Genomic DNA, 24,078 nt, shown 5'->3' with positions numbered 1-24,078 from the left:
GTTATTAAAAAGTGGACTGTGCCTGACAGTGCATTTTGCAGAGAAAAGTAACACCAGTGTTAATGCTTCCCAAAATCAGAGACAGCTTCCAGAACTTTGATAGAGATTTTAATGTGGTAAATGCATATGGAACATCTGTATCTGTTGCATATCTGTTCCAACTGCTGCTGCTGATAACCATCTCTGCTGTATGAGGGGGGAGTGTTTTGCAGAATATACATATTTAGCAGCCTCTACTACCAGACACATTAGTAAAACACAGTAGCTACTTCTCAAATGTTCCTCCATTTGCCACAAATGTGTAGGTCCCTACCTGTGGTTGTGTAGCAGTGTTCACTGGGTGAGCTGGTCTATACATCACAACCAGATTGCCCTTTCAGGCCCAGTACTGGCCATTACTGAGAATGTCAAGTACTATTGTGATTGTCCTAAACAAAGGTACCAGCTTGGTGGTGTGGCAGGGGCTGGATCTGTCACTGCCTGTGAGGTGACCATTATTGCACGGGAGAAAACTTGCAACTCTTTCAGCTGTTAAGAGACATACTTATCTGAAGGACTGCTTGAAGGAAGATGTTACTGTGCCAGGTGAAGTCTTTTAACTGGTTTGCTTGTGATGGCAGTATTCACAGTACAGGACAGCTTCTTTCTCAGCCAAAATAACCAGCTGGTGGCATTCATGCCCTGGGTCATATGAGCATATTGGCAATGTACCAACTTTGTTAGACCCAAGCAACAGTCTCTTTATTTGATTGTGAGAGCATTTCAGGTGCAAGGTGAAAGACACGTCTGGCCAGAAAGTGATTTCAGGGGTCCTTTGTAACCAAATATTGCTATGACCAGCAACACCAACTTTCCTACTGCATGGGCAGAACTGGCATTTGGATACTTTTACTGACAAGTACTCTTAAGAAAGTGAGAGACTTGCATTCAACTTTGTAGCCCAAACGTGCATGAAGGGTCTTGCACAATAGCGTGAACTGCCCTCATGGGTCTGTATGTTACTAACCTTTCGGAGCAAGGAAATGTATGAATCAGGACCTTCACATTTTGAGAAGTTCGGGAAAAGTAATGATAAACGTAAGGTGGAGCTATTTGCTTGTGAATTACATAAATGTGAGTAAACAAAACAAGTCCCAAAGTATGGAAACACAAGCGAGGGACAGAATAACATCTTTAACCTCCACCGTGGAAAATTGCCCCAAAAAAAATGACAAAGGCAAAATGTTCTGACATCAGCTTACTAATGTAGTGAAACTTTGAAGAAGATAAGAACCACATTGCAGGGGGACTAGCCTTTCTGTGCAACAGATGGGGACAAGTAATTAGCTTGCTGTCTGTCATGGACACTTCCAACTGGAATTGGATTAGGATTTAACACTCATCTGTGCTATTGTTCAGTCCCTCCCTGTGATACTCTTCACAGTCCATACAAGTATCTGTCACCTTACCTAAACTCTGTGAGCCCTTTAGAGTCCCTCCTTGGCTTTTGCTGCACTTCTAAATCAAAAGATATACCCTCTAAGAGAGTGAGGAGTCAGCCTCAATAGAATGTATGAATAAGTCAAGACCAATAATCTTGGAAATCCTTCAATAATTTAGTCTACACCAGTATCATGAATTTAATTTAAAGCCAACAATGATTAGTGTTTTATGTGGAGTGTAGCCAAGATGCATAGGAAACAGTGAATAAACTGGTATAATTAAAAGTAGCAAGTAAAAAAAGAGTGCTTGCAACTTGTCTATCCTAACTTATCTTCTGCTGCAAAAATACAGTAACACTACAGACACTACAGCAGCAGTGTTGATCATTTGCTATTCAAATGCTCTTTTGATACTTTCAGTCAAAATTATTACAAGACATACATATCTTTTATTAAAGGACAGCAGTGTCGTAACTGTTATAATTCACATCTTCAAATCCAGGCTGTATCATTATGAGAATGTCTAAGTTCTGACCCCATCATGTGGATAAATCAGCTTTTCATTTTAATTTAGAGTGCCTGCTTTCGAGCCTCCAGTCCTTATTAGATGATCTAACCTACTCATAGCATGTTGGTCTCTGCACACCAGCAGCTGCTATCTTTTATTTCTTCCAGTAGATGACAAATTGCTAGGGCTGTGGAAGAAACGGCTCCCACTGCCAAAGGTTTCTAACTAACCATGAGAGCCTCCATACAACGGTAAAACAACAGTAAAACAACACAGCTTCCATAAATGAAAGCTGGCCAACCCATATGTGGCAGGAACACAGTAAGAGAAAGCCAGAGGAAGGCAGCCTGATAAAAATAGTGGGCAAAGTGAGTAGATGTAGTGGATTCAGGTCTAATTCATGTCATGCTTAGTTACAAGTTGTAGGAAAATGAGGCCTGTAACTCACTATTCAGCATAAATGAATGGTAACAGATCTCCACTTTATGATCAGTGCTGTTGACCAGCTGAAAGCCTTTGTGATCTTCATGCATTCCAGGAGCTTTAGGGCAAAAATATGTGCAAACTTTAACAAAAATAAATAAAAAATCAATAAAAGGGTGTGTAAGAGACCAACAGAGAAAAAAAAAAAAACTATAATGTCATCTTGTCCCTGCAACCTGGATTTAGACATGGAAGCTGGGCAGCATGCTCAAAAATCAAGTACAAAGGCAAATCAATGGGCAAGCATTGCCAGGCAGAATTTTCTGCAATGTGGTCTTAGCCAGAGACACAAGCTGTCCAGCTCCCAAACTATTTGATTAATGAGCATTCTGAAAATAATAGCTTTTGAGCAATGGTTCTTTAAAATTGTTAGTGTCTCAAACTTTTGCAAAATATGCAGGCATTCCATATTTAATTTTCAGACTGGCGGTAGCTTAATAGTTTTCAATTTATTCACAGACAAGTGTTCAACATTGTGCCTCTTAGCATTTACGCTTGTATGCATCTATTGTTCTTAGATTTTTGACAATCTTTATTTGAATGAGTAAGAAAGCATTCCTACACATGACTGAATTTGTTGGATTGTTTGTTAGGCAGTCCCAGTATCATCACCATAGAGGTTTCTGGAAAGCTGGAACTGTTTGGGACAGGGAGGTAAATTTAAATGAGCTCAACAATCTAGAGGAGGGAAAAACAAAAAAGCTTACTAATTTTTCAGAATTGAGGCATCCAATATCAACATTTGCAAGTGAATTAAAACCATCTGGTTTCTGATTCAAAGCAGCATTTTGCTTCAAAAATTGAATGAAATTTCAGGTAGAGTAAGAAGGATTTAAAAATATGGAGGCCAAAATAGAATATTTTGATGTGACTTAAATACAATGCCTTTGTATAGACCAAAAACTTTCTGGCAATTTGCTCTATCACTTTTATGGGGTTTTATTATTTGTCAGATTCCAAGATAAGGTTTTTGTCTGCATTTTGAGGTTTCTATATGAAGGTGAATATAATTATATCCCAACATGAGGGAAATAAGTTACTTGCTATGCTAAATCAAGGTAAATTTTCCACTAGACTGTGCCTACACGTGTGGAAGTATGGTTATGACTCCTGCAGGAGTCTCATGGATACTGTCACATTGGTGGACATCTACTTTTCTGTATGCAGGTGATTGTCAGTGTGTATGTACAGGCAATGGAAGCATTGTACAGTGGTAAAAACAAATTTTGCTATAATCTGCCTTAGCAAAAATATTTTAGACCATGTATTTCGTTGATATATCCTCAGAAATGCTCTTGTTGTAGTGGACATCTTGGTGTATTTACAGGCATCATGATGCTACTTATTTTTCTTGTTAAAACCCTCAAAGAAGTCACCTGAGAAAAAATCTGTGCCTGGTACAGAAAGTTCCTGGTCATCTGTCTTTTAATAATCCCACATTCATGATGGTATCTGCTAAATAATTTATCTGGAGTCCTGCAGAGGAAAAAGATTAACACATAGCCAAGTGTGGGTAAATGTCCTTAGCTGGAGGCTTTGATTGGTATTTTATGCAGCAAGCCAGGCTATGCCAGGCCGATCACACGTAATCACCTCTGCACTCCAGAATTTCTCTCTCCATTCCTTTTATGGATGGATTTTAAGAGCGAGCAGGAGGGCTCAGCAGAGGGCCAGCTACATATTCGAAACTTAATCCAGGGCCTGTGACACAATCACAGTTCTGCAGGGACATTCCTTATCATGAGGCTGACTTTCACCACAAACCATAGTCTGCAGTTCTTTGCAAAGTTCTTTGTACCAAATACTAATGTAAAGCAGCCCTTCAGTGTTTGTATGGTGTGATGTATTCCAGGATTTCCTGACTCTTAAATTGATCAGTCATACAAATGACCTTAGGAGATTTCTTCTGAACAGCCAAGAGTCTTGTTACATTTCCCCTGAGGATTTCTTAGTCTTCGGCATCTTAGATGTTTAAACTTTTGCCTCATTTTCCCCATTAGCTTATCAGTTTTGGAAGTGCATAAAGGCTGTGTCATTCAATATCGGAATGATGTCATTTAATATACCGACTTTTGGTCATCTGGCATCAGCGTTGTTTGAGCTTCATCCTCAAAAGGCCTTGCATGTTTAACTAAATTAAAAAAAAAAAAAAGTAGTTCATTACTTTGCACCATGTTTAAAACAATAACATTGATTGTTAGATCCAAAGCTTCTAAGAGTCAACCAAGTGCAGCTTCTGACATGGTTGGGCTTTCCATGCAGTCCTATGAGGAAGGAGCCAGAGTTCAATAATGCCTTCAGTACATCTCATGTGCTTGAAGTCTCTTCTGGTTTGGTCCCTCTTGAATTCTAGCCACCACAGGGGAGATGGTGCACAAGCAGGATGAAGCCCAGCTGATTTTAAATACCAGAGTGGGGAATGAGTTCTGAGCATTTGGAGAAACCCTGCTTTAAAAATACCTGCCATTGGTTTGCACTGAGTGATGATTTCCTGTTTGTGAACCATCACTGAGCTGCTCAAAGAACATCTCTCCTTCACATTATTCTTATATCTTGTTTACATTCTGACATATTTTTCAGAGAGCACGGGAACCAAGCAAATTCTTCTTTTTTCACTGTTTCCTCCCCTACCTTCAGGGTAAATTATAACACTGGTCTTTGTGAACAAGGGTATCAGTGTATGAGGTCCACTTGATTTAGGAGAATAGCAGCCATTGATCAGACAGTATTATTTCTTGGATCATTTTACACACATTCTAGACTTGGGCTTTCTTATTGGACCAAACTGTTGCCTACATTTTTCTTAAATAATAGCCTGGGTGCTATAGCTTTGAACCATATAAATTGTTTGTATAGTGTGATCTGATCCTGAAAAAGAATAGTAACAAAAGCATTCAGCCTATGCTTTTATAGTGTGAATAAAATATTATATTCATGGCTCTGGAAAAGAACTGTGGTGCTTCTTTTGCTATAATTTCAAATGCATTAGCAATAAAGAAATAAAATCACTGAAGAGGCACAACATTGGAAGAATCAGCCTGCAATACATATACATGCATCACGATCTTTCTTGCTCTTAAGATGCAGTTAATACAAAATACAGAAAGCCTAAAGGAAAAAGAAAGGCTATTGAACAACAACAACAACAAAAATCATCAGTGAGTGAAAACCCACACAACCATTCCTGACAGCTGCAATTACCTTTGGCCTGCAGCTGGTCATGAGACTGGCAGATACCAGCTGGGCAAAATGTGCCAAGAGACATACAAGAGCAGCCAGACAGAAGTGCTCTGGAGCACCTCTGAAGCATATCTGACAGCCCTGCTCTTCTGTGCCTGCTCAACAAAGAACATGCCTAGTGACTTTCTGCATTGTCTTCCATGGCCAAGAAGGGTAGCCTGAATAATCAGTTTAAAATCCTTTGAAAGAAGCAGCTGATGCTTGGTGTAGATATACTAAATTCCAGGCTGGAGCCAAGCTGGCTGACGTCTCTTTGGTGAGTTCTTGCTTCCATCCTTTCCCATCGTGGTAGAAGTCCCGCTTTATTTAAACTTTTATTAAGTGATGGTAGATAGACCTCACTGTTGTGAGCAAGAACAGCATATGATAGGAAAATACTATTTCTCTATGACAAACTCTCTGTGGCTTTAATTAGCCAATCTATACCACTTCACCTTTAGAGAAACTTCTCTGTAATCATATATTTGATATCTTTCTTACTCAGTAAACAAATCCACTTGTATGGTTGAATATTGACTTTCACAGAGAACTCTATCAGGATTCCTGAAGTTTAGTTCTGTTGGTGCATTTCCTGTTCTGTACGCTTCAAGAGCCACTTTTAGGATGAACATTTCAGTGATGATAAAGCTTCTGGTTAGTTCCAGCTAGAGACCACATTTGGCACGTTTGACATTACACGCTGGGGAAAATTAGACTGATTTAAGTTAGCTGGCTCTAAGGAATTCTTTCAAACAGTATAGGAAAGAGTGGTTGCTATTGATGCGTTCTGTGTGTAGCATCTATTCACAGATCAATTTCTGTGCTGTCTATGTCCTAGAAATGGAAGTCATCTAAACTAGCGAATAAAACAGTGGCATCCAATAAATAAATCTCTTTCTGCAAATAATCCATGTTCCATTGAACAGGGAGTAAACAGGTTTCTTTCCATGTGACTGGGACTGCTGGCAGTTCTGAATGTCCTACAGAGATTTATAAAGTCTCAAAGGTACGTAATTGGAGTTAGCCATATTACTGCCCTCATTACTCTGGAATGATATACCTGAGCTCAACTTAAAAATAGGCAAATTGCCTGCTCAAGTCTCAGCTATATCCATTTTTGCAAACCAAAAAATATATGTACATTGTGCATTGCAAGACAAAAGTTAGGCTTCATTCAAGACAATTGAAGATAACAGGAAACTTGAGAGGAATCAAGCCTTCTCAGTGGTCAAAGAACGGTGCAAAAAGGAATCTGGGAAGCAAAGCAGACAAGAACAAACCTTAAAACCAGGAAAGTGCATCTGAGTAAAGTTTCAATCCCAATAGATTTGTGCTGTGGTTGCAGATCTCTAGGTGAAGACAGATATAGGAAGCCTGGAAACTGGGACTTACATTGTCTTGTATTATTTATGCATACAGAAGTCTTGTATTATTTTCCCAAACCACCAAAGATACAATATATTGTTTTATTAGAAAATCAGCAACATTTTTGCATTCACAGTCATTTCTCTTAGAAAATACCTCTGGGGTATTTTATTACAGACGAATTTGGAGTATGAGAAAATGGTATGTTTATTAAATTTAAGGAAAAAAATCCTTTTCTTTTTTTTTTTTTCTTATTAATTTCTCCCCAACCTACTCTAATTTCTTAACCAGCTTAGGCTCCTCACATTTCTTACATTATTATTATTTCACTGTGGGTCTAAGTGACTTCACTGATCTCTCTGGAGAATAAATTATTTTCTCAGTAATCCCATGGCCTTCAGATGAAAAATTGCTCACACGTGTGAATGGAGAATTCAGAATAGGGGTGAGCTTGTGCTATCAATGCTGTAACACAACCTGCTTTAGCTCTTCTGCAATCTGAGATGTGGATCTAGAGAGTGCTTGCATTTAAATCTCTCCTCAGCAATTGGTCCCATGTGGCTGACATTGGTAGCCCAGTCCTGACACCACATTTATGTGATTTCTCAAACACTTAGGTGTTTTTTCTTTATGTTCCCCCCTCCTTTTTTTTTTTCCTTCATTGTTGTTATCGACAAGTTTGATTCCATTTGTGGTACTTTGTTTTTGTGGGGAGTTCCAACTGGGACTGTACATCACACTTAATGCTGAAAGCTTGAAAGATCTCTTTGGTTTAACACAGAAAGAATATAAAGGGTGTTTAACCGCAAGTCCTCTTGGAATAATTTTTCCAACTACAGTCTTCTTTCCATTTATCGGCAGGTCTCTCATGATTTTGCAATCAATTTCAATGAAGACAACCCAGAATGTGCAGGTAACACACCAGAACAGACTAACTGTTGTATTTTCTGCTGTCTGCAAAATGTGTTTGTATTTTTTATTGTATCCCTTGAGTATTGTTCAAAATGTTTGTTTTGTTTTGTTTTGTTTTTAAAGAAAACAGCTTCAAAACCTGACAGATTCCAAGCCCGTGGGCTTAGCTTTAGAAACTGTAGCAAGTGCCACACATTAATGTCCTGAAAAATAGGTCCCATTGAAAGTACACCATGCTGGACAATCAGCATTGCATGTCCCCAAATCACTAGGCATTGCTGAAAACTAAAGCCATGTTTTCTGGGTTCATTCCAGATCTTTGGCTACAGAAACATAGTTTGCGCAGCTAAGAAGGGCAGGACATGCAAAGACAAAGGCACGCTGTGCACCTCTGTAGTCAAGTACTCCCTCTGTTTACAGCCAGTTGTTCGGCAAGACCTATAGCATCAGTAGCCTGCTGCCAGTCATCCCAGTGAGATCCAGCACAAGAGTCAGAGAAGCAGCTGAGGACTAGTGGGAGACCTGTTTCAACACAGTATAAAAGTGGTGTGTTCTAGCAACAGTCACTAATCCTCAGTAGTTAGGGGCCAGATTCTTGTATCAGATTTTGCTTTATGTCTTGTATTTGTGAGGTCTGCAGTGACGATGCTGTTTCTAGAATCTCCTGCCAGGATTCATACCTTTTGTAAAAGGTGAGGATAATAGGAAAAAATTCTCTAAATAAGCAAGTAATCTTAGATGAACACATATCTGAGAGTCTTGGCCAGATGATCATTGCTGTCTAAAATACATAGGTTTTTGTTCTTCTTTATTCTTCTGCTATCTTCCAAACACTGAAATGAGTTTTTCAAAATGCACTTCTCATTCAAAGTTTCTAGCTGCTCCTTTCAGCCCTTCTCAGGCTTATTAGTGGTTTTCTTCCTAGTATAGTCAGGAGAATATGTTCAAGATGAGAATTAACACGCTGGGGAATAAAGTGAGGAAGAGAAGAAAGGACAAGCAATTCAATGAAAAGAGACATTAAAAGATTTCAGATTTCACACATTTTAAATGCAAGACCTCTGTGTTTGGTTCAGTGAGCATTCCTGCTTTGTAGATACACTTGGATTGTTGGACTGCTCCAGCCTCTGTAGGTCAGATGCTTGAGATGTAATTGAGCATAAATCCTACAGCTGCTTAGTACATTTGCACAGTTTTTACATTGCTTTTAAGGTTTTTTAAGGAGTTAAAAGAAGCAGAAATTACATGCATGCGTCTAGATGTGTCTGTAAGCCTGTGAGCCAGCTTAAGCTGAGATTTTATTCACACTGATGACGTGGAAATGAGGTGTTGAACAGACCTCATGGTTTTGTCTTGTCCAAGGAAAGAACTCATATTTTAAAATATATTAGCTTGGCTGCTTCTGAACACAGACACGGGCCTGATCTGTTTAAAACATCTGAGTTAATGGTGGTCAGCATTATGTGACAATACGTTTATGCACGTAGTGTATCTTTGTTTCCTGGTCTAAATGCAGAACATTTCTGACCTTTTGCATACCTCAAAAAGGTCCTAGCTGTCCATGCAATCACAACATTTTTAATCCCCCTTTTCTACCTTTCTTGAATCCAAGGCTAATTCATTTATCAGGCTGACCTTGTTATATAATTATTTGTATTGATTGAATGGTATTTGAAAAGGCTGTCACACTTACATAGTGCCAACAGCAGGCCAGAGGTTGGACAGACAAACCCTCTGCAAGTAAAGAACTTCCTATTCATGCATCCTATGTATGCAAAAGAAGACGTATCAGTGGAATTGAGAGAGATTAAAAAAAAATAAGAGGAAGGAGCTGCTCTGTGAACTTTGCCTAAGCTTATGTCACTTAGTATTTATTATGCATTTAATCTTTATTTGTTCTTCACATAAGAGTCAGTTATCTGGGAAGTTAATACATCACCTAAAAGTTTTAGGGCTTTTAGGGCTAAGAATCTGCAGAAGTGGGTTGCAGCGTGGAAGAAGACCAGACCAGGCGGGAAATTTTAGAGCATTCATACACACATCTACAAGATATAAAGGCACTTCTGTGTCCTAAATTATACCATTTAAAATAATGTCCATCTGGATGAAAGCAAGAAAAGGAGACAGACCAGAAAACATGTTGTTTAATCATCTGCTGCAGCTTGCTTATCATCTGCCTGTAATGGATGCTTGATTAGTTCCTACAGCCAGTTGTTCTGTGATGTTTCTCCAATTTTTGTAGATGCTCTCAACTGTATTAGGTGGCACAGGTTGCAGTAACCCCAGCACATCATGTGAAGAGAGGATGCTCTTTGGGGAAAGAGTGGAAGGGAGATAAAATGCTTCGTGACCATGCTATTTAGCTTGTAATATTCAGTATACTTGCCAAAAAAACACACGGAGAAATTGCTGAAGTGTATCTTGCTTCAAGCCAAGAAACAGAGGCTGGATCCAATGTAAAGAGTATGTGTCTGATTTGTTTTTGAGGAATGAAATCCCTTTCTTTGTGGAAGTAGTGAGCTTTCACCGACACACAATAGTGTTAAGTATCACTCTACATTGAAAAGGGATTACATTAAAATGTCAACTCTTTAATGAACAAAGGGGTGATCAAAATAAGGACCGTGTGTTTTGTACTCCAGTTAATCCCTCATATCCTACTTGACTAAGAAAATGTATACTTTTAATTCTACATGAGGGAAACTTTTTCTGGAGTTTCAATCTCCCACTCCCATGAATACCCACCAAGACTACTAAAAAGGCTGATGCTCATATGGTAGCAAATGAGGACATCCTGTGGTCAGCAGAAACTTCCTTCTGAGTGGTCACGTACGAGCTGGTAAGAGCCCTGCTTGGCTCGGTGAGTAAACCACCCTGTGCATTACAGTCTCTCCTGTAACTGCAGTTTAGGTGAGCACTGCCAAGATAACCTTGAACTCAGTACCCCTAACACTGGGTCTGGTGCAACTGCAGCAGCATAGAGTTCAGCATAGGATAAATATTAAATCAGGGTAATGAGTGGGTTTTGTAGTCCCCAGTAAACCCACCCAGTGTCTGTAGACAAGGCTAGCTCAGTATGCCCATACAACCTGCAATAACTCTTTGGACTCTATTGTAGATACACCTGTATGTTCAGAAGAAATGCATAGGACTTGGTTGTAAACTGAGAATATTTGATATGAAGATCACTGGGATACATAAAATATGGATATTCTTACCTTTCCTCTCCTATCACTATTTCCATTCTAGAAAATTCTAGTGTTTATAGTCTTATATTTAGTTTATTTATAGTATTTATAGTATAGTGTGTTTATAGTCATATTTAGTATTTACTTATTTACACTTATATCTAGTATTTATAGTCTTTATTGTCTGAAGAAGAAAGCGATAAACGTGCATGCATTTTACATGCATTCTTCTACACACATATGTATACGTGCATACACTGTATTTCATTAGAGCTATGAAGACTGGATTCCAATTAAAAATGTAAAGAGACAAATTGTGAGGAATGATGCACATTGCTTCTATCTAAAATAAAAGAGTCCAAGAAAAGTCAGCCACTAGGTAAGCCACTCACATACTCTGTTGGATTTGGATATATAAGGAAAGTAGATATTTTGAAAAGATATTATACTGAGATTGCACACAAAAAAGATGTTTCTAGAACATGTTGCTTCCTAAGATGCAAGCACTTCCTGACACAAAGCATGGTAAATCTGTATGGACTGCAGGGAGTAAGCTTTATCTCATACTATTTTAATGCATAAGTAAAAAAACAGTGTATCTTGTCAGCAGCTTAGGGAAGATTTATGAGGCCTTCATGCGAGCCCAGTAAGTACATGCAATGAAGTCCTTAGCAGGTTTAAAATTGGCAGTTAACAAAGGGCCAGTTTTGCAATATTCAATTTAGTCACTGGAATTACCAAGGGAAATTTTGTGACATTACATTTTAGCCAATCACAGCTGTAACTAGAGAGTGTTCTTTTGTCTGCAAGCATTGCAATGGAAGAATATGTTTGTAACTATCCATAAAGAAGACTATGTTCTCTACCATTTCATCATAGGACGTTCGGGTATATCACTGTAAAGTAATTACAGCTCCCTGTGATTTGTTAGTAATGGATCTGCACTCATATATCCTGTAAACATGGTTGAGTAAAATCTCATGAGTGAGCCAGTCTCAGTGCAAACTGGCTCAAGATCTTATTGAAGCCATTGCATTCTTCAGCATTCTTTACAAAGCTCTTCAGTCTATCGCTTTCTTTCCAACTTTAGACCTCTTAATCCTTTAGGTCTGGTAAGCTGGAAGTTCTGAATGCGGAAGCTAATGTACATCACTTCAAGAAATCCTTCTCCTCAATGATTGAAAACACCAATTCCCATTCTGTGATCTGTCAAGTGTGTCAGCAGAAGTCTGTTCTCACTGGTCTGGCTATATATCCTGAAATGAAAAAGCTGTAAATAGCTAGTTCTCCATCAAAACTTCTTGACTAAAGCTCATTTTTTCTGTAGACTGGAAAGCATCCTTCTGTTTCTTCCAAGATTTCACAGTTTTTGGTCATGGTTGAGTTCAACCTGTGAGCAATTATGCAAATTTACCCTGAAAAATTGTTTTCCTAGCACAAGGGAGCTAGGTATTTGAAAAGATGTTTGAATTTCTTGACAGCTCTAAGTTGTAAGTGCAAAGGGTAGATTTGTTGGTAACTACCATGATAAACAGAAATAAATATTTATCTGAAGAGGAGAGAGAAGTGTTGAAGGGTTTCTAATTTGTGTCTACCCTTTTAGCATGAATCAGCAAGTGATCACTTACACCTTGAACTGAGAAGAATGAAACCTATTGCATTGCAAGCTGATACCTGAAAAATAGACATTAAAAGCTGCTGGGAAGTATGTTATAATGAATTATATGTTACAAACTAGCTTCAAGGCAGCTAGAAGCAGCTTCTTGGAAATTATCTGAGGTTGTTAGTTCTTGCTAATTGTGTGATATTTACAACTTACTCATTAAGAACCTGCCTTTTATTTATGCTTTAAATAAGCATGATATTGGTGATGTGCTCCACATTTATTTGCCTTTTGTGTGGCTTTTCCTGCCAGGAATACAAGGTGTTGTGGAGGCTTATCAGAGCTGCCTTCCAAAGCTGCAGCTGTACGGCCCAACAAACATTGCTCCCATCATTCAGAAGGTGGCAAAATCAGCATCGGAGGAGACCAACACTAAGGAAGCCTCAGTAAGGGCATAATGCTATGTTTGGTTTTTTTCTTGCTTTGTCTCTTGTAGGCCACTACAACAGGGCCTTTCAGTGTATGTGAATCAAGCCTTAACAGTTTTTACTAACTGCCTTCACAGAAGTCAACTTGAGTCTGTGTTGGTAGGAGTAGTGTATCTAACCTTTACCTCTTCGATAGTCACAACTGTGAACTCTTCCTTCACTGTTCTGTTCCCTGCTTTTAGCACTCTTTGTAACACACCCAGGTCTTCACAGAGGAAACACAAATGGCAGGACTAGAGTTACAAAAATTTAGGGGTCAAGCCCTAGCAGTGTTGATTATACCAGTAGAGGAGTTTGAATGTTTCCCTACACAGACATTTTCAAGGATCTTGCAGAGGCTGTATTAAAACTTTGTTGTTGTTGTTCAGCTGGGGCTCTTTCTAACCATTCCTCTGAAAACAGTAGTAATAGAGTTTTCAATTTACTATTAGTGACGTAGTATTATGTGCCTTCAGAAAATCAGGAGACAAGTCTGTTAGTCTGCATCTGATATAAACACCATGCCAGATTTCTTGGTCTATAAGATTTAAACATAGATGATGTTTTTAATGTACACCTTTGTAATGCGTTAGGCTTACTTTTCTCCTGCCTTCCAGACAAATGTGAGAAAGGAAGAGTGCGAGAAAGGGAGAAAGTACGTGAGTGAGTAGGTTTGAGACATTTATGATTGTAGAGCAGTGCTGTGGTAGTCAAGGATGTAAGAGACAACTCGTATACTGTAGCAAGAAGAATGATTATGTATAGGAACAGAACAGAGCTGCACATGGACGTGCATCTCATCATCAAGTCTGGAGCTTTCCCTAAGATTTCTTCATGTAGTAAGCTTTCTTTTCTTTTCTTTTCTTTTCTTTTCTTTTCTTTTCTTTTCTTTTCTTTTCTTTTCTTTTCTTTTCTTTTCTTTTCTTTTCTTTTCTTTTCTTTTCTTTTCTTTTCTTTTCTTTTCTTTTCTTTTCTTTTCTTTTCTTTTCTTCCCTTCCCTTCCCTTCCCTTCCCTTCCCTTCCCTTCCCTTCCCTTCCCTTCCCTTCCCTTCCCTTCCCTTCCCTTCCCTTCCCTTCCCTTCCCTTCCCTTCCCTTCCCTTCCCTTCCCTTCCCTTCCCTTCCCTTCCCTTCCCTTCCCTTCCCTTCCCTTCCCTTCCCTTCCCTTCCCTTCCCTTCCCTTCCCTTCCCTTCCCTTCCCTTCCCTTCCCTTCCCTTCCCTTCCCTTCCCTTCCCTTCCCTTCCCTTCCCTTCCCTTCCCTTCCCTTCCCTTCCCTTCCCTTCCCTTCCCTTCCCTTCCCTTCCCTTCCCTTCCCTTCCCTTCCCTTCCCTTCCCTTCCCTTCCCTTCCCTTCCCTTCCCAGTCCTGTTAAGGCAGAAGTTCTGAAGTTCCCAGACTATTCTGTTCATGAATCTGGGCTTGTGATTGTCACTTCATTACAATTTACAGTATATTGTTACTATTTAGGGTCTCATTCCTACATTGGGGAATTGCTATATTTGTGTTTTCATACCTACTTAATCTTGAGGTGGCTCACTCTGTTCCCAGTGCTGTCTCTGAACTATTATGTCACATCGAATAAATTGCTTCATTTTCCTAAACCTAAGCTTCCCCACTTTCTGTTTGTTTGAAGATCAAATTAGTTTATATCACAATTCTTCAAGGTAAAGCTATCTTGCCTAATGTTTTGTTTTACTTACGGCAGAAGACAATGAACAGAACTCTGTATGAGTTTATATAGCTGCATATAAATAAACTGTAATGATGCTTTGTGTGTTGGTATTGCTCATGCAGAGTGACCAAATTCTATGACCTGTACATTTTTCTCATTAATGTACATTTGTTAAATGACTCCAGCTGCCTAGCTGTTCATAAAGGACCCAAGTGAGAGTTACTTTTCCCCATTAGTGAGTGAAGATGTAATAGCCCATTTGATTCCAGTCCGGTGAGCCTTGGAGTATTGGGAAAGAAATGACAGGTGCAGAAAATTGCTTGCTCTTCTTTAGAGAATGAGAAAACCTCTCTTAAGGGCTCCATATAAAGTGTTTGAAAATGGATATATTCCTTCCTGAACGTGACCTTCCTCTCCTCAGGGATCCCATTGCTCTACAGAATACAGTAGACCTGCCGTGGTGGGTGCTTCTCCCACAGGCACCAGTGGGTCACCCTCCAGTTTGCAGATGGCTGCACCCATCCCACTTGCCTGTTAGCAAAGCTCCTCTGCAAAGTGCTGTCATAACCTCCCTGACAGCTCTGCTACAAGCTTGTAACGCTTCAATACCCCATTCCTCCCTGCGTCCCACTGGTTCCCAAGGGGAAAAAATGTAATCAGGAACTGTCAGCAGAAGTGATTGTGCAGCAGATGGAAAATAGGGCTAGTGAGGATCTCAGGTCTATTCCAGACTTCTGAGCCAAAGTCCTGACTCTTCCTGCCCTAGCAGCTAGAATCCCCCTTTTCTGCACTGTGCATCCCTTGGCTCCCTCCAGCTCCTGGAACTGATGTGAACTACAGCCAAACTGCAGCAGAGGAGAAATCAGTAGCTGAGGAGGTTTGCATGGCAAGTGCACTTAACACTTGAGTCATTGTAATCGCTCTTTTCTATTTAAAAAAGTCCGTATTTGACAGTTATCAGAAACACTTTTATACAAGAAAAAGGCAGGCAGCTTTGGAAGATTAACTAATGATATGATTTTTACTTCTCATCCAACAACTTCAGCAATATTTCATCTTGCTGATTCTGACGGATGGCGTCATCACAGACATGGCTGACACCAGAGAGGCTATTGTCCACGCCTCTCACCTTCCCATGTCAGTCATCATCGTCGGGGTGGGGAACGCCGATTTTAGTGACATGCAGATGCTGGATGGCGATGATGGGATCCTGAGGTCTCCCAAGGGCGAGCCTGTGCTTCGAGACATTGTCCAGTTCGTGCCATTTAGGAACTTCAAACATGTAAGCTGACTTTTCCATCCATTCTGCAGAAGGGTGAACGTGTATACATATAGTGAATGAGCCCTGGGGCTGGGCCAACTTTGGATGAAAATGGAGTGTTCAGTAAGTCAATAGCATTATTGTGCCAGAAATGGGGAAAAAGAAACACAGAATGAAATGTGCTCTATCAGTGAGATGGTGAAGGTGGGGAAGGAAGAGATGGGGGAAAATTGTAGTACGGACCTCCATTTCCTCTCTGATTTTAGTTTGATTTCCCTGACTTATTTTTCCTGATGTCTCTTGTCCATTCTCTTCTCATCTGTTCTGTTAGGGCTATTGTATTCCATTTCCATACATGTACACCGTCCCTTCATTTCCACAGAGACCTGAAATGGTTGTGAATTTGTACTCACAGTGTTCCCCAGGAGGCTGTTTCCTTATTGAAATTCAGATCCCTAAGTCCTCGAAGACGGAACTATCCACCCAGAGCATCCTGGTTTCCTCCACACCTTGCCCCAAATTCTGCAAAAGAACACAGTCAAGAAAGTGGTGATACTAAAAGTTTCCCTGTGCCTTCAGCCAGCTGTTCCTGTGTGAGCCCAACATGGTATAGGAGACACTCTGGAGGAGAAGTGACAGACCAGCACTAACTTGCCAAATCTGAAATAATCCTTTGGCCATGTACTTTTCTCCTCAGTCACCTGCCCTACATTGCAGCATTTGTCCCAGGGACTCTTTCAGCAGCCAGGTACAGACAGTATTCACCCATAGAAGCTTTCCCACACACAGCTTGGTTTTTCGGGGTCCTTTTCCTCTATATGGAGATGTGGAATGGCCATTGTGTTCCTTTACAATGCTGATCCCATCCTTTTCCCTCTGTTTTTCCATCTTTCTCTGCCCTTCTTTCCCTCATTCCTTCCTTTATATTCAACTGTTTTTCATTACTGTGTTTTACTCACCCTGGTTGTGTAGGAAGAATATCCTAAGTATTGGATTTGAAAATTCTTTCACCCCACAGAGTAACTGACTCATTTTCATCATGAGAGTGCCCTTCCCAAACTGTTCTCATTCCCTACTGATCGTTAGCTCTGGATTTGTCACAGAGAAGTTTTCAATTCTGGGTTGGTTTTGGTCTGCATATGGGTTTGCAGTGCTTACATTTGTTTATTTTTTTCTGGACTTTTTGTTACCACATGACATTATTTTTTTCTTTTTGCCATTTCCAAAACTTCACCTAATTTTCCTCTTCTCAAGTGTTGTTCTTTTTTCTCTCTTCAAAGTAAATTTTGTCATAGATCTAGACACCCTTCTTATTTTCACAAGCTCTACTGAGGTATAAGAGAAAGAGACTTGTTCCTCCTTTCCCTCACCTTTATGTAAAGAATGGATCTTCGTATGATGTAAAACTCACCTTGTGCTATTAGATCAGTGGTACCACACCAAATGGCTGCGGAGTTGCTTCCCAATTGTAGATACATACATTTCTGTGTTGACGGTGCTGCTCAGTCACCTAGTAAGTATCTGCTGGAACAAAGTATGAGCATGGCCTGCTAATAGCTCGTGATCCTCCTTCATCGGATAATCACAAGTGTGTAGTGCTGCACTGTAGTCTACTGCAAAAGTGTCAAAAGGCAAGTTATTTATAAACCAGTGCTAGACCTGCCTTCAATTAGTTGAAAAATATGTTTCTGCAAGGAACTGGCGAAGCCAGCTGCACTTGTTATTTTTAGTTTTGCTTTGTGACTTTATTACAAAGTTGAAATCATCCTTGATTGAATAGGTTAACACTGACAGTTCCAGTTCTCTTGGGGTGCTGAATATATTGTGCCTATGGTGTTAACTTGCAAGTGATTCTACGTGTGGTTTAATAGCAAGCATTGGTCAAATGAAAAGTATATCTTATTTTAATCTGGTTTAGATTAACTACCCCAGTATTGAGAGAGGATAGCAATCTTAAAAAATTATTGCTCTTATTAAATAGAGATATTTTACTCCCCCTTTGTCTCAGTAATGGAGATAATACAGATTTAGAGATGGATAATGTGTATGGTATATCGCAAAAGACAATATATCTTATGCAACTTGATATTTAGTCTGTTTATTGTGATCTTCCAGTATTTCAATAAATGTCAGTGTAATGGATGAGTGCCCATAACAACAGCCACTTCTGGTTGAATCTCTTTGTTGTGGAAGTATCCCAAATAATATCTCTCTGAACAAAGTGACATTCACAGCTATCTTGCGTACTTATCCTCAGCACAAACAAAAGGCTATGTCTTTTCTACCAACTAGTGAAATAATTTTCATGGTAGAAATGAGTATGGTGTTTTGATTCAAATTTATTTTTTTCTCACGGAAAAATGCAGATTTAACCCCAAGTTTGGGGGATTTTTGTCAGATTGGTTTTGATCACATACAAGAATTACCATAAAACAGAATATTGCATTTGACAGCTTTAAGTAAAAGATATATTTGGTTAAAAGTCACATCCCTTTTGTAAATTTTGTCAATTTTGTACATTGTGTTTATTTTTGCTACTTGGGATGTTCAGCTATTGAGTAGAAAAAAAGTTGAAAGATCTCATTAGAAAGACTACAAGTCAAGTTGTATAGGGCTTATAGATTTTTCTGCTAAATCAAGTATTTATTTACGCCTAAATCCATATTGCCTCTACTATTGACGGAAGAAGGGATGTTATGTGTGAGCAATTTTATTTGTTTTGCTGAAATAGTAAACCAGAATTCATTTGGAGTCAACCCAAACAATATTTTTTTCATTACTTCAGTTCTCATGTCAGCCTGCAACTGAAAAGCTCATATCTGTTGAAAGAGATCAGAAATAATATATCCAAAAGCTGCCCCTCTGAGAAAATCAAAATGAGGGGAAAGGATGTTCTAACAAATAACCTGTAGACAGAATACCTTTTATTTTGTAAGATTGACTTCAGGGAAGGTTCTGATCCTCCACAGCACTCATACAGGTATTTAACTCAGACAGTTACAAATAATAACATACTTTAAACTTCAGACCCACTTCAGTGTTTTACTGGCTCAAGACCCAAGACAGAGAGAGTTTTATTATTCGGGTTTAATCTTCTCATACATGATGTAGTGTATCAGGAATACTTCAGTAAAGCTTTAATAATTGTATTGATTCTTAGCAAATCTGTAGTTGCAGAGGCTTGACAAATGAAGGTAACCATTACTGTTTAAAATAATTGTCCCTTATCATATTAGGTGATATGTGCATTTCACTATAGGGGAACATAAAAAAGAAAGGGAAAATATTTTCTCTGAACACAAATGAGTTTCTTCCCTCTATAATTATCACCACCCCAGCAACATGAGCATCCTTCACTTGAAACTGTAGAACAGTGACGCTCACAAATACTGAAATGTAGATGAAGAAAACCACCTGTCTCAATTAATTCACAGTTTTATTTTAAGAGCTGATTCTTTTTGCCCTTAAAATTTATTTTTACTGTGCACAATTGTGATGCGGCAAGTAGACTGTATTGCACTCTGCATTGTGTTTAATTATAAAGCCTAACAACTGTGACTTAATAACACCTCACAAATGAGTGTGGAAAGCATAGTTCTTCACCACTGCAAGAGGCAATGTTTTGCACTATTCACTGTAATTAAAGATTAAGCATGGTGAAGCTATAGAACTGAATCAACAGTCATTTGTAATATATACCAATTATCGTCATAGGGGATTATTTTCCTGCTGCTGGGTGATCCGATTGTTGTGTATTAGCCATCAGTTGAGAACTATTCATCTTGAGGTGTTTATTGCTAGGATGCTCTTCAAGCATAGCATTTAAACAGTGGCAAAAACATTACAGCAAAACATTCACCAGTGAAGGTAACTCTTGGGCAGCACTGCTGAACTGAGACTGGTTTTTAGCTCAGAAGGTATTGGTCCAATTCTTACCTACACAAATGCTGCTTTGCACCATCTGGTCTAGAAATGAGAGTGCCTTACCACACACACAAAAAAAAAAAAGTACACACAGTAAAGGTTGCCCAAACTGTTAGACAGGAAATCACCCTTAACCCCATTTTGGTGATGCTCCCTACTAAAAAGATCCCCAGGACCAAGAGACATCATGGGCATGGTGAAACATTGTAATGCAACAGTTGTCCATTTTCAAACCGAAGTGCTGAGGCAAGCCAGTAACCCCAGGCATGTGGAGCATGTGGAGCCACAGGTAGCCTCTTAGCCTGCAGGCACAATAAACAAGACAGTTTAAACCTCAGTGTAAGGCTTTTTACTTCACCTGCACAATGGGTGAGAAGTGCCTACCCAGGTGCTCCTGTAGCTCAGCTGACTCCTTACTTGGCAGTAATACAGCTGCACGTGAGCCCTTACAGAGTCAGTTCTGAAGTGCTGGCCCTTTGTCCAGGAAGGCTGGATGTGGCATCAGAAGAGAGAGGCAGCGCTGCAAGGATGATGCAGAGATGAGTGATGGCCCAATGTTCAGACATGTGGACTACACACATGATCACTGATGGACTACACACGTGACACTGGTGGCAAGTGCCCCCGCCCAGCATTTTTAAACATAGAGCAAGGTTTCCTGATTGCTAGGGTTTGTGTGTGCAGTGATGGCCCAGGATTCTTCTTTCCCCCCTCCCTGTTTTCACCCTTTTCACAGGGTTGTATTTCTAGTAAAATGGCACAAAGGCAAGTTCAGGTATATAAGCTTTGCCACATTTGTGAAGGAGATTAAAAAAAAACAAAACAGGAGTTCTCAGTGGTAAAGTAGAAATGGGTTATTTGCCTGACTCCAAGGAGTATTTTCTGCTGATTTCACTGAGGAGAGGTTTAGGCAAGAACAGGGCAACTGTGAAAAAACATGCATTTCACTTTGAAGAATTAAAATAAATGGGTTCTGTTGCTGTGTAACACCTGGGAACAGTTTTTGTGCTGTCGCACCAAGTATGGGTTCTGCTTTGCCAGTTTATTTACGCAGAAATGTTCCAGACTTTTGCCTACTTAAATATTTTGGTATAAATGTCTCACTCTGGAAATACTGGTTCATTTTTTTTCATTGCTAATCACATATGTGAGTCAAAGTACCAAAATACAAAAGACAAAAATAATTGTATTTCTAATTTTGCTAGCATTGTCTTTGTATTTGTAGTACTGTAACATCTGATAGCAGAATTTATAATACTCCATGGGCTTTCTGCACCTGTGGCTTAGCATGCCTATGAAATGTTTACCATTTACATCCTATGTGAGACTAATTGTAAGACTCTGAAACAATAAGGATCCAACCCCATGAAAGAAAGCAGGGCAATAAGTCATAGAATCATAGAATCATAGAATATCCCGAGTTGGAAGGGACCCACAAGGATCATCAAGTCCAACTCCTGGCACCGCACAGGTCTGCCCAAAGTTTAGACCATGTGAATAAGTGCACAGTCCAATCTCTTCTTAAATTCAGACTGGCTCGGTGCAGTGACTACTTCACTGGGGAGCCTGTTCCAGTGTGCAACCACCCTCTCGGTGAAGAACCTCTTCCTGATGTCCAGCCTAAACTTCCCCTGCCTCAGCTTAACACCGTTCCCACAGGTCCTGTCACTGGTGATAACAGAGAATAGGTCATCTGCCTCTCCACCCCCCCTCGCAAGGAAGCTGCAGGCCACGATGAGGTCCCCCCTCAGCCTCCTCTTCTCCAGGCTGAACAGGCCCAGTGACCTCAGCCGTTCCTCATACGTCTTCCCCTCTAGGCCCTCCACCATCTTCATTGCCCTCCTCCGGACACTCTCCAACAGTTTAATGTCCTTTTTGTACCGTGGTGCCCAGAACTGCACACAGTACTCGAGGTGAGGCCGCACCAAGTCAGTCAATACAACTTTGCGACATGCTAGTTTTGAATCCTGGCTGAAAATATTACATACAGAAAGAAGGAAAGTGTTCATTAGTGTGGGAAAAAGGACTTGGTGATCCAGCCACAGGTCAAGGAGTTCCCGTGCATCAGTTGAGCTGCACTGTGTGATCCATGTGTGTTGTACCTGGAGATAAACACGGCAGTTTAAGCATGTGCATTTTCCCTGTGTTTTTGTGGTGGGCTCAGGGGGAGCACAGTCAGGTAGGCTGGCTCAGGGGACCTGGAATCATCTCTAACCCAAATTTCTAGAAACAAGCAAATCCAAAACACAGGGCAGAAGGGTGGTTTTTTGGGACTCCATGGAAGAACAGGGCTCCGGTTCTATCACTGATGGGTACAGGGTCTGAAGAAAATCCCTGCGGCATGTGCAGGTTAATGGTTGCCCATAAAACATCCACAGGCCCCACTGAAGCATTGTCAGGGTGTGTGTGAGGCAGCAACTGTCATTGTCAACAGAGGGCACAGTTTCTCATGTGGCCAAGGGGTAACGCTCCTCCCCACCTGGAGCAAAAGCCACTGGCCATCTCTGCATCTCAGGGCCATCGGTTCTTAAAGGAGCTGCCTCTGGTTGACACCCACCATTTATACATTGCATGAAGAGCTTTAAAACCTCCACAAAGCCTAGGCATGAAATCTTTCCTTGACAGTGATTTAATTTCAATGCAAACAAAATATTTTTATTTACATTAAAAACTTCCCCAGGCATTAAAACACCATGCCAGAACTTGGAGAGCAGAGTGGTGATGAAGGCCTCCCTTTTACCTATGTTCAACATGAAGTTGTGCAGGGTCCCTCACTGAGTACTGATGAAGGAAGTCTTTGCAGACTATCACATCATGATATGGTGCTCTCTCAGAGTGCAGAGAAGTTTGGGACAACAGTTGCCCTAGCCATGAACTTAGAAGAGTCCAAATTGTATCTGAAATACATGCAGAGCACTTTTGGTTTTAATGTACTTTGGGCAGCTACAGGTACATGCCCCGACTGGCCTACAAAATGAGTTTCCAGCAATAGTGCCACTCGCTTTGAGTCTTTTTTGCCTTCCGTTTCTGTACCATACTTCTTGCCTTTATCTCATGGCACCAATGCCTCTGAAAGCCCTGGCATTTCTGGCACAGACACAGGTTAACACTTGTGTTTTCTACCATTTCCTGCAGGCATCCCCAGCTGCTCTAGCAAAAAGCGTTTTGGCTGAAGTTCCAAACCAAGTCGTGGACTATTACAATGGCAAGGGGATAAAACCAAAATGTGTGTCAGAGTACGAGTCTTCCAGGACACTAGCTCCATGAACCTGCCTGCACTCTTTTACAAAATTAAAAAAAGAGAAATGCTACTGTCTACAACTACTGTACTTAAAAATGAAACAAAAAATAGCACGTTTTGGTGATTTTTAACTAAAATAACCATTTTTTTTTGCATGTGTAGCCCAAAGGCTTAAATCTGTTAAGCGGTTGTATTGTTGAAAACTTTTTATGAGGAAAAAAACATCCAGAAAAAAAGTGAACTCTTTACATTACAGCATGTCGCCTTGAAATAAAAAGTTATCTGTATCTGTTTTTTATACAGGTTTGTTGAAATTTTGCTAAATTTCTTATCTTTACACTGTAAAGCATTTTGAAATATTTATTGAGAGTCGATAGCCAAAATGTCTTTGGTTTAATCTGCTATGAACTGAGAGATTTTTCGAAATGGCAGATGCATGAACTGTATTTTGCATGTTTAAAATAAAAACAACACAGTTTTGCAGTTGTTGTCTTTATTTCTCTCTCTGCCACAAAGCTGCCTGCTTTCAACTTCCGTATTCCAAGAAAGAAGTAATAAATTATTTCAAGAGATAGCTGGCTCCAAGCATGGGCATTTCTGACATTAGTGGTTTGCAACATGGGTGTCCAAACATGCCCACTCACTATGTGGCCTGAGCAGCAATTTTTCAAAAGCCTGACACATCCAGCTGTTACAAAGCGTTCAGATCTGGCTTGGAGGGCATGATCCACCAGGACTGCATGTCTTAAAATATAACTACTTAATCCAAACGATCTGGCTGGCTTTCTAATGGGGCTACCCACGTTTAGAATCTAT

At 40.0% G+C, this 24,078-nt stretch overlaps 1 protein-coding gene across 3 annotated transcripts in view; it reads left to right on the top strand.

Moving 5' to 3' along the window:
* Positions 1-23,745, top strand: part of CPNE4 (copine 4) — a 290,530-nt gene extending 266,785 nt beyond the window's left edge. For all 3 annotated transcript variants that reach the window (XM_080581753.1, XM_080581752.1, XM_080581751.1), the window contains exons 13-16: positions 7,858-7,909; positions 13,012-13,145; positions 15,882-16,118; positions 23,157-23,745. In XM_080581753.1, coding sequence (XP_080437879.1) covers positions 7,858-7,909; positions 13,012-13,145; positions 15,882-16,118; positions 23,157-23,288 — 555 coding nt within the window. In that variant the 3' untranslated portion in view covers positions 23,289-23,745. The remainder of the gene's footprint in view (positions 1-7,857; positions 7,910-13,011; positions 13,146-15,881; positions 16,119-23,156) is intronic.
* The last annotated feature ends 333 nt before the right edge of the window (positions 23,746-24,078 follow it).

This window comes from Anser brachyrhynchus (assembly GCF_964034855.1).
Source record: "Anser brachyrhynchus genome assembly, chromosome: 2".
NCBI lineage: Eukaryota > Metazoa > Chordata > Aves > Anseriformes > Anatidae > Anser > Anser brachyrhynchus.
This window is presented reverse-complemented; position numbering and strand designations above follow the sequence as displayed.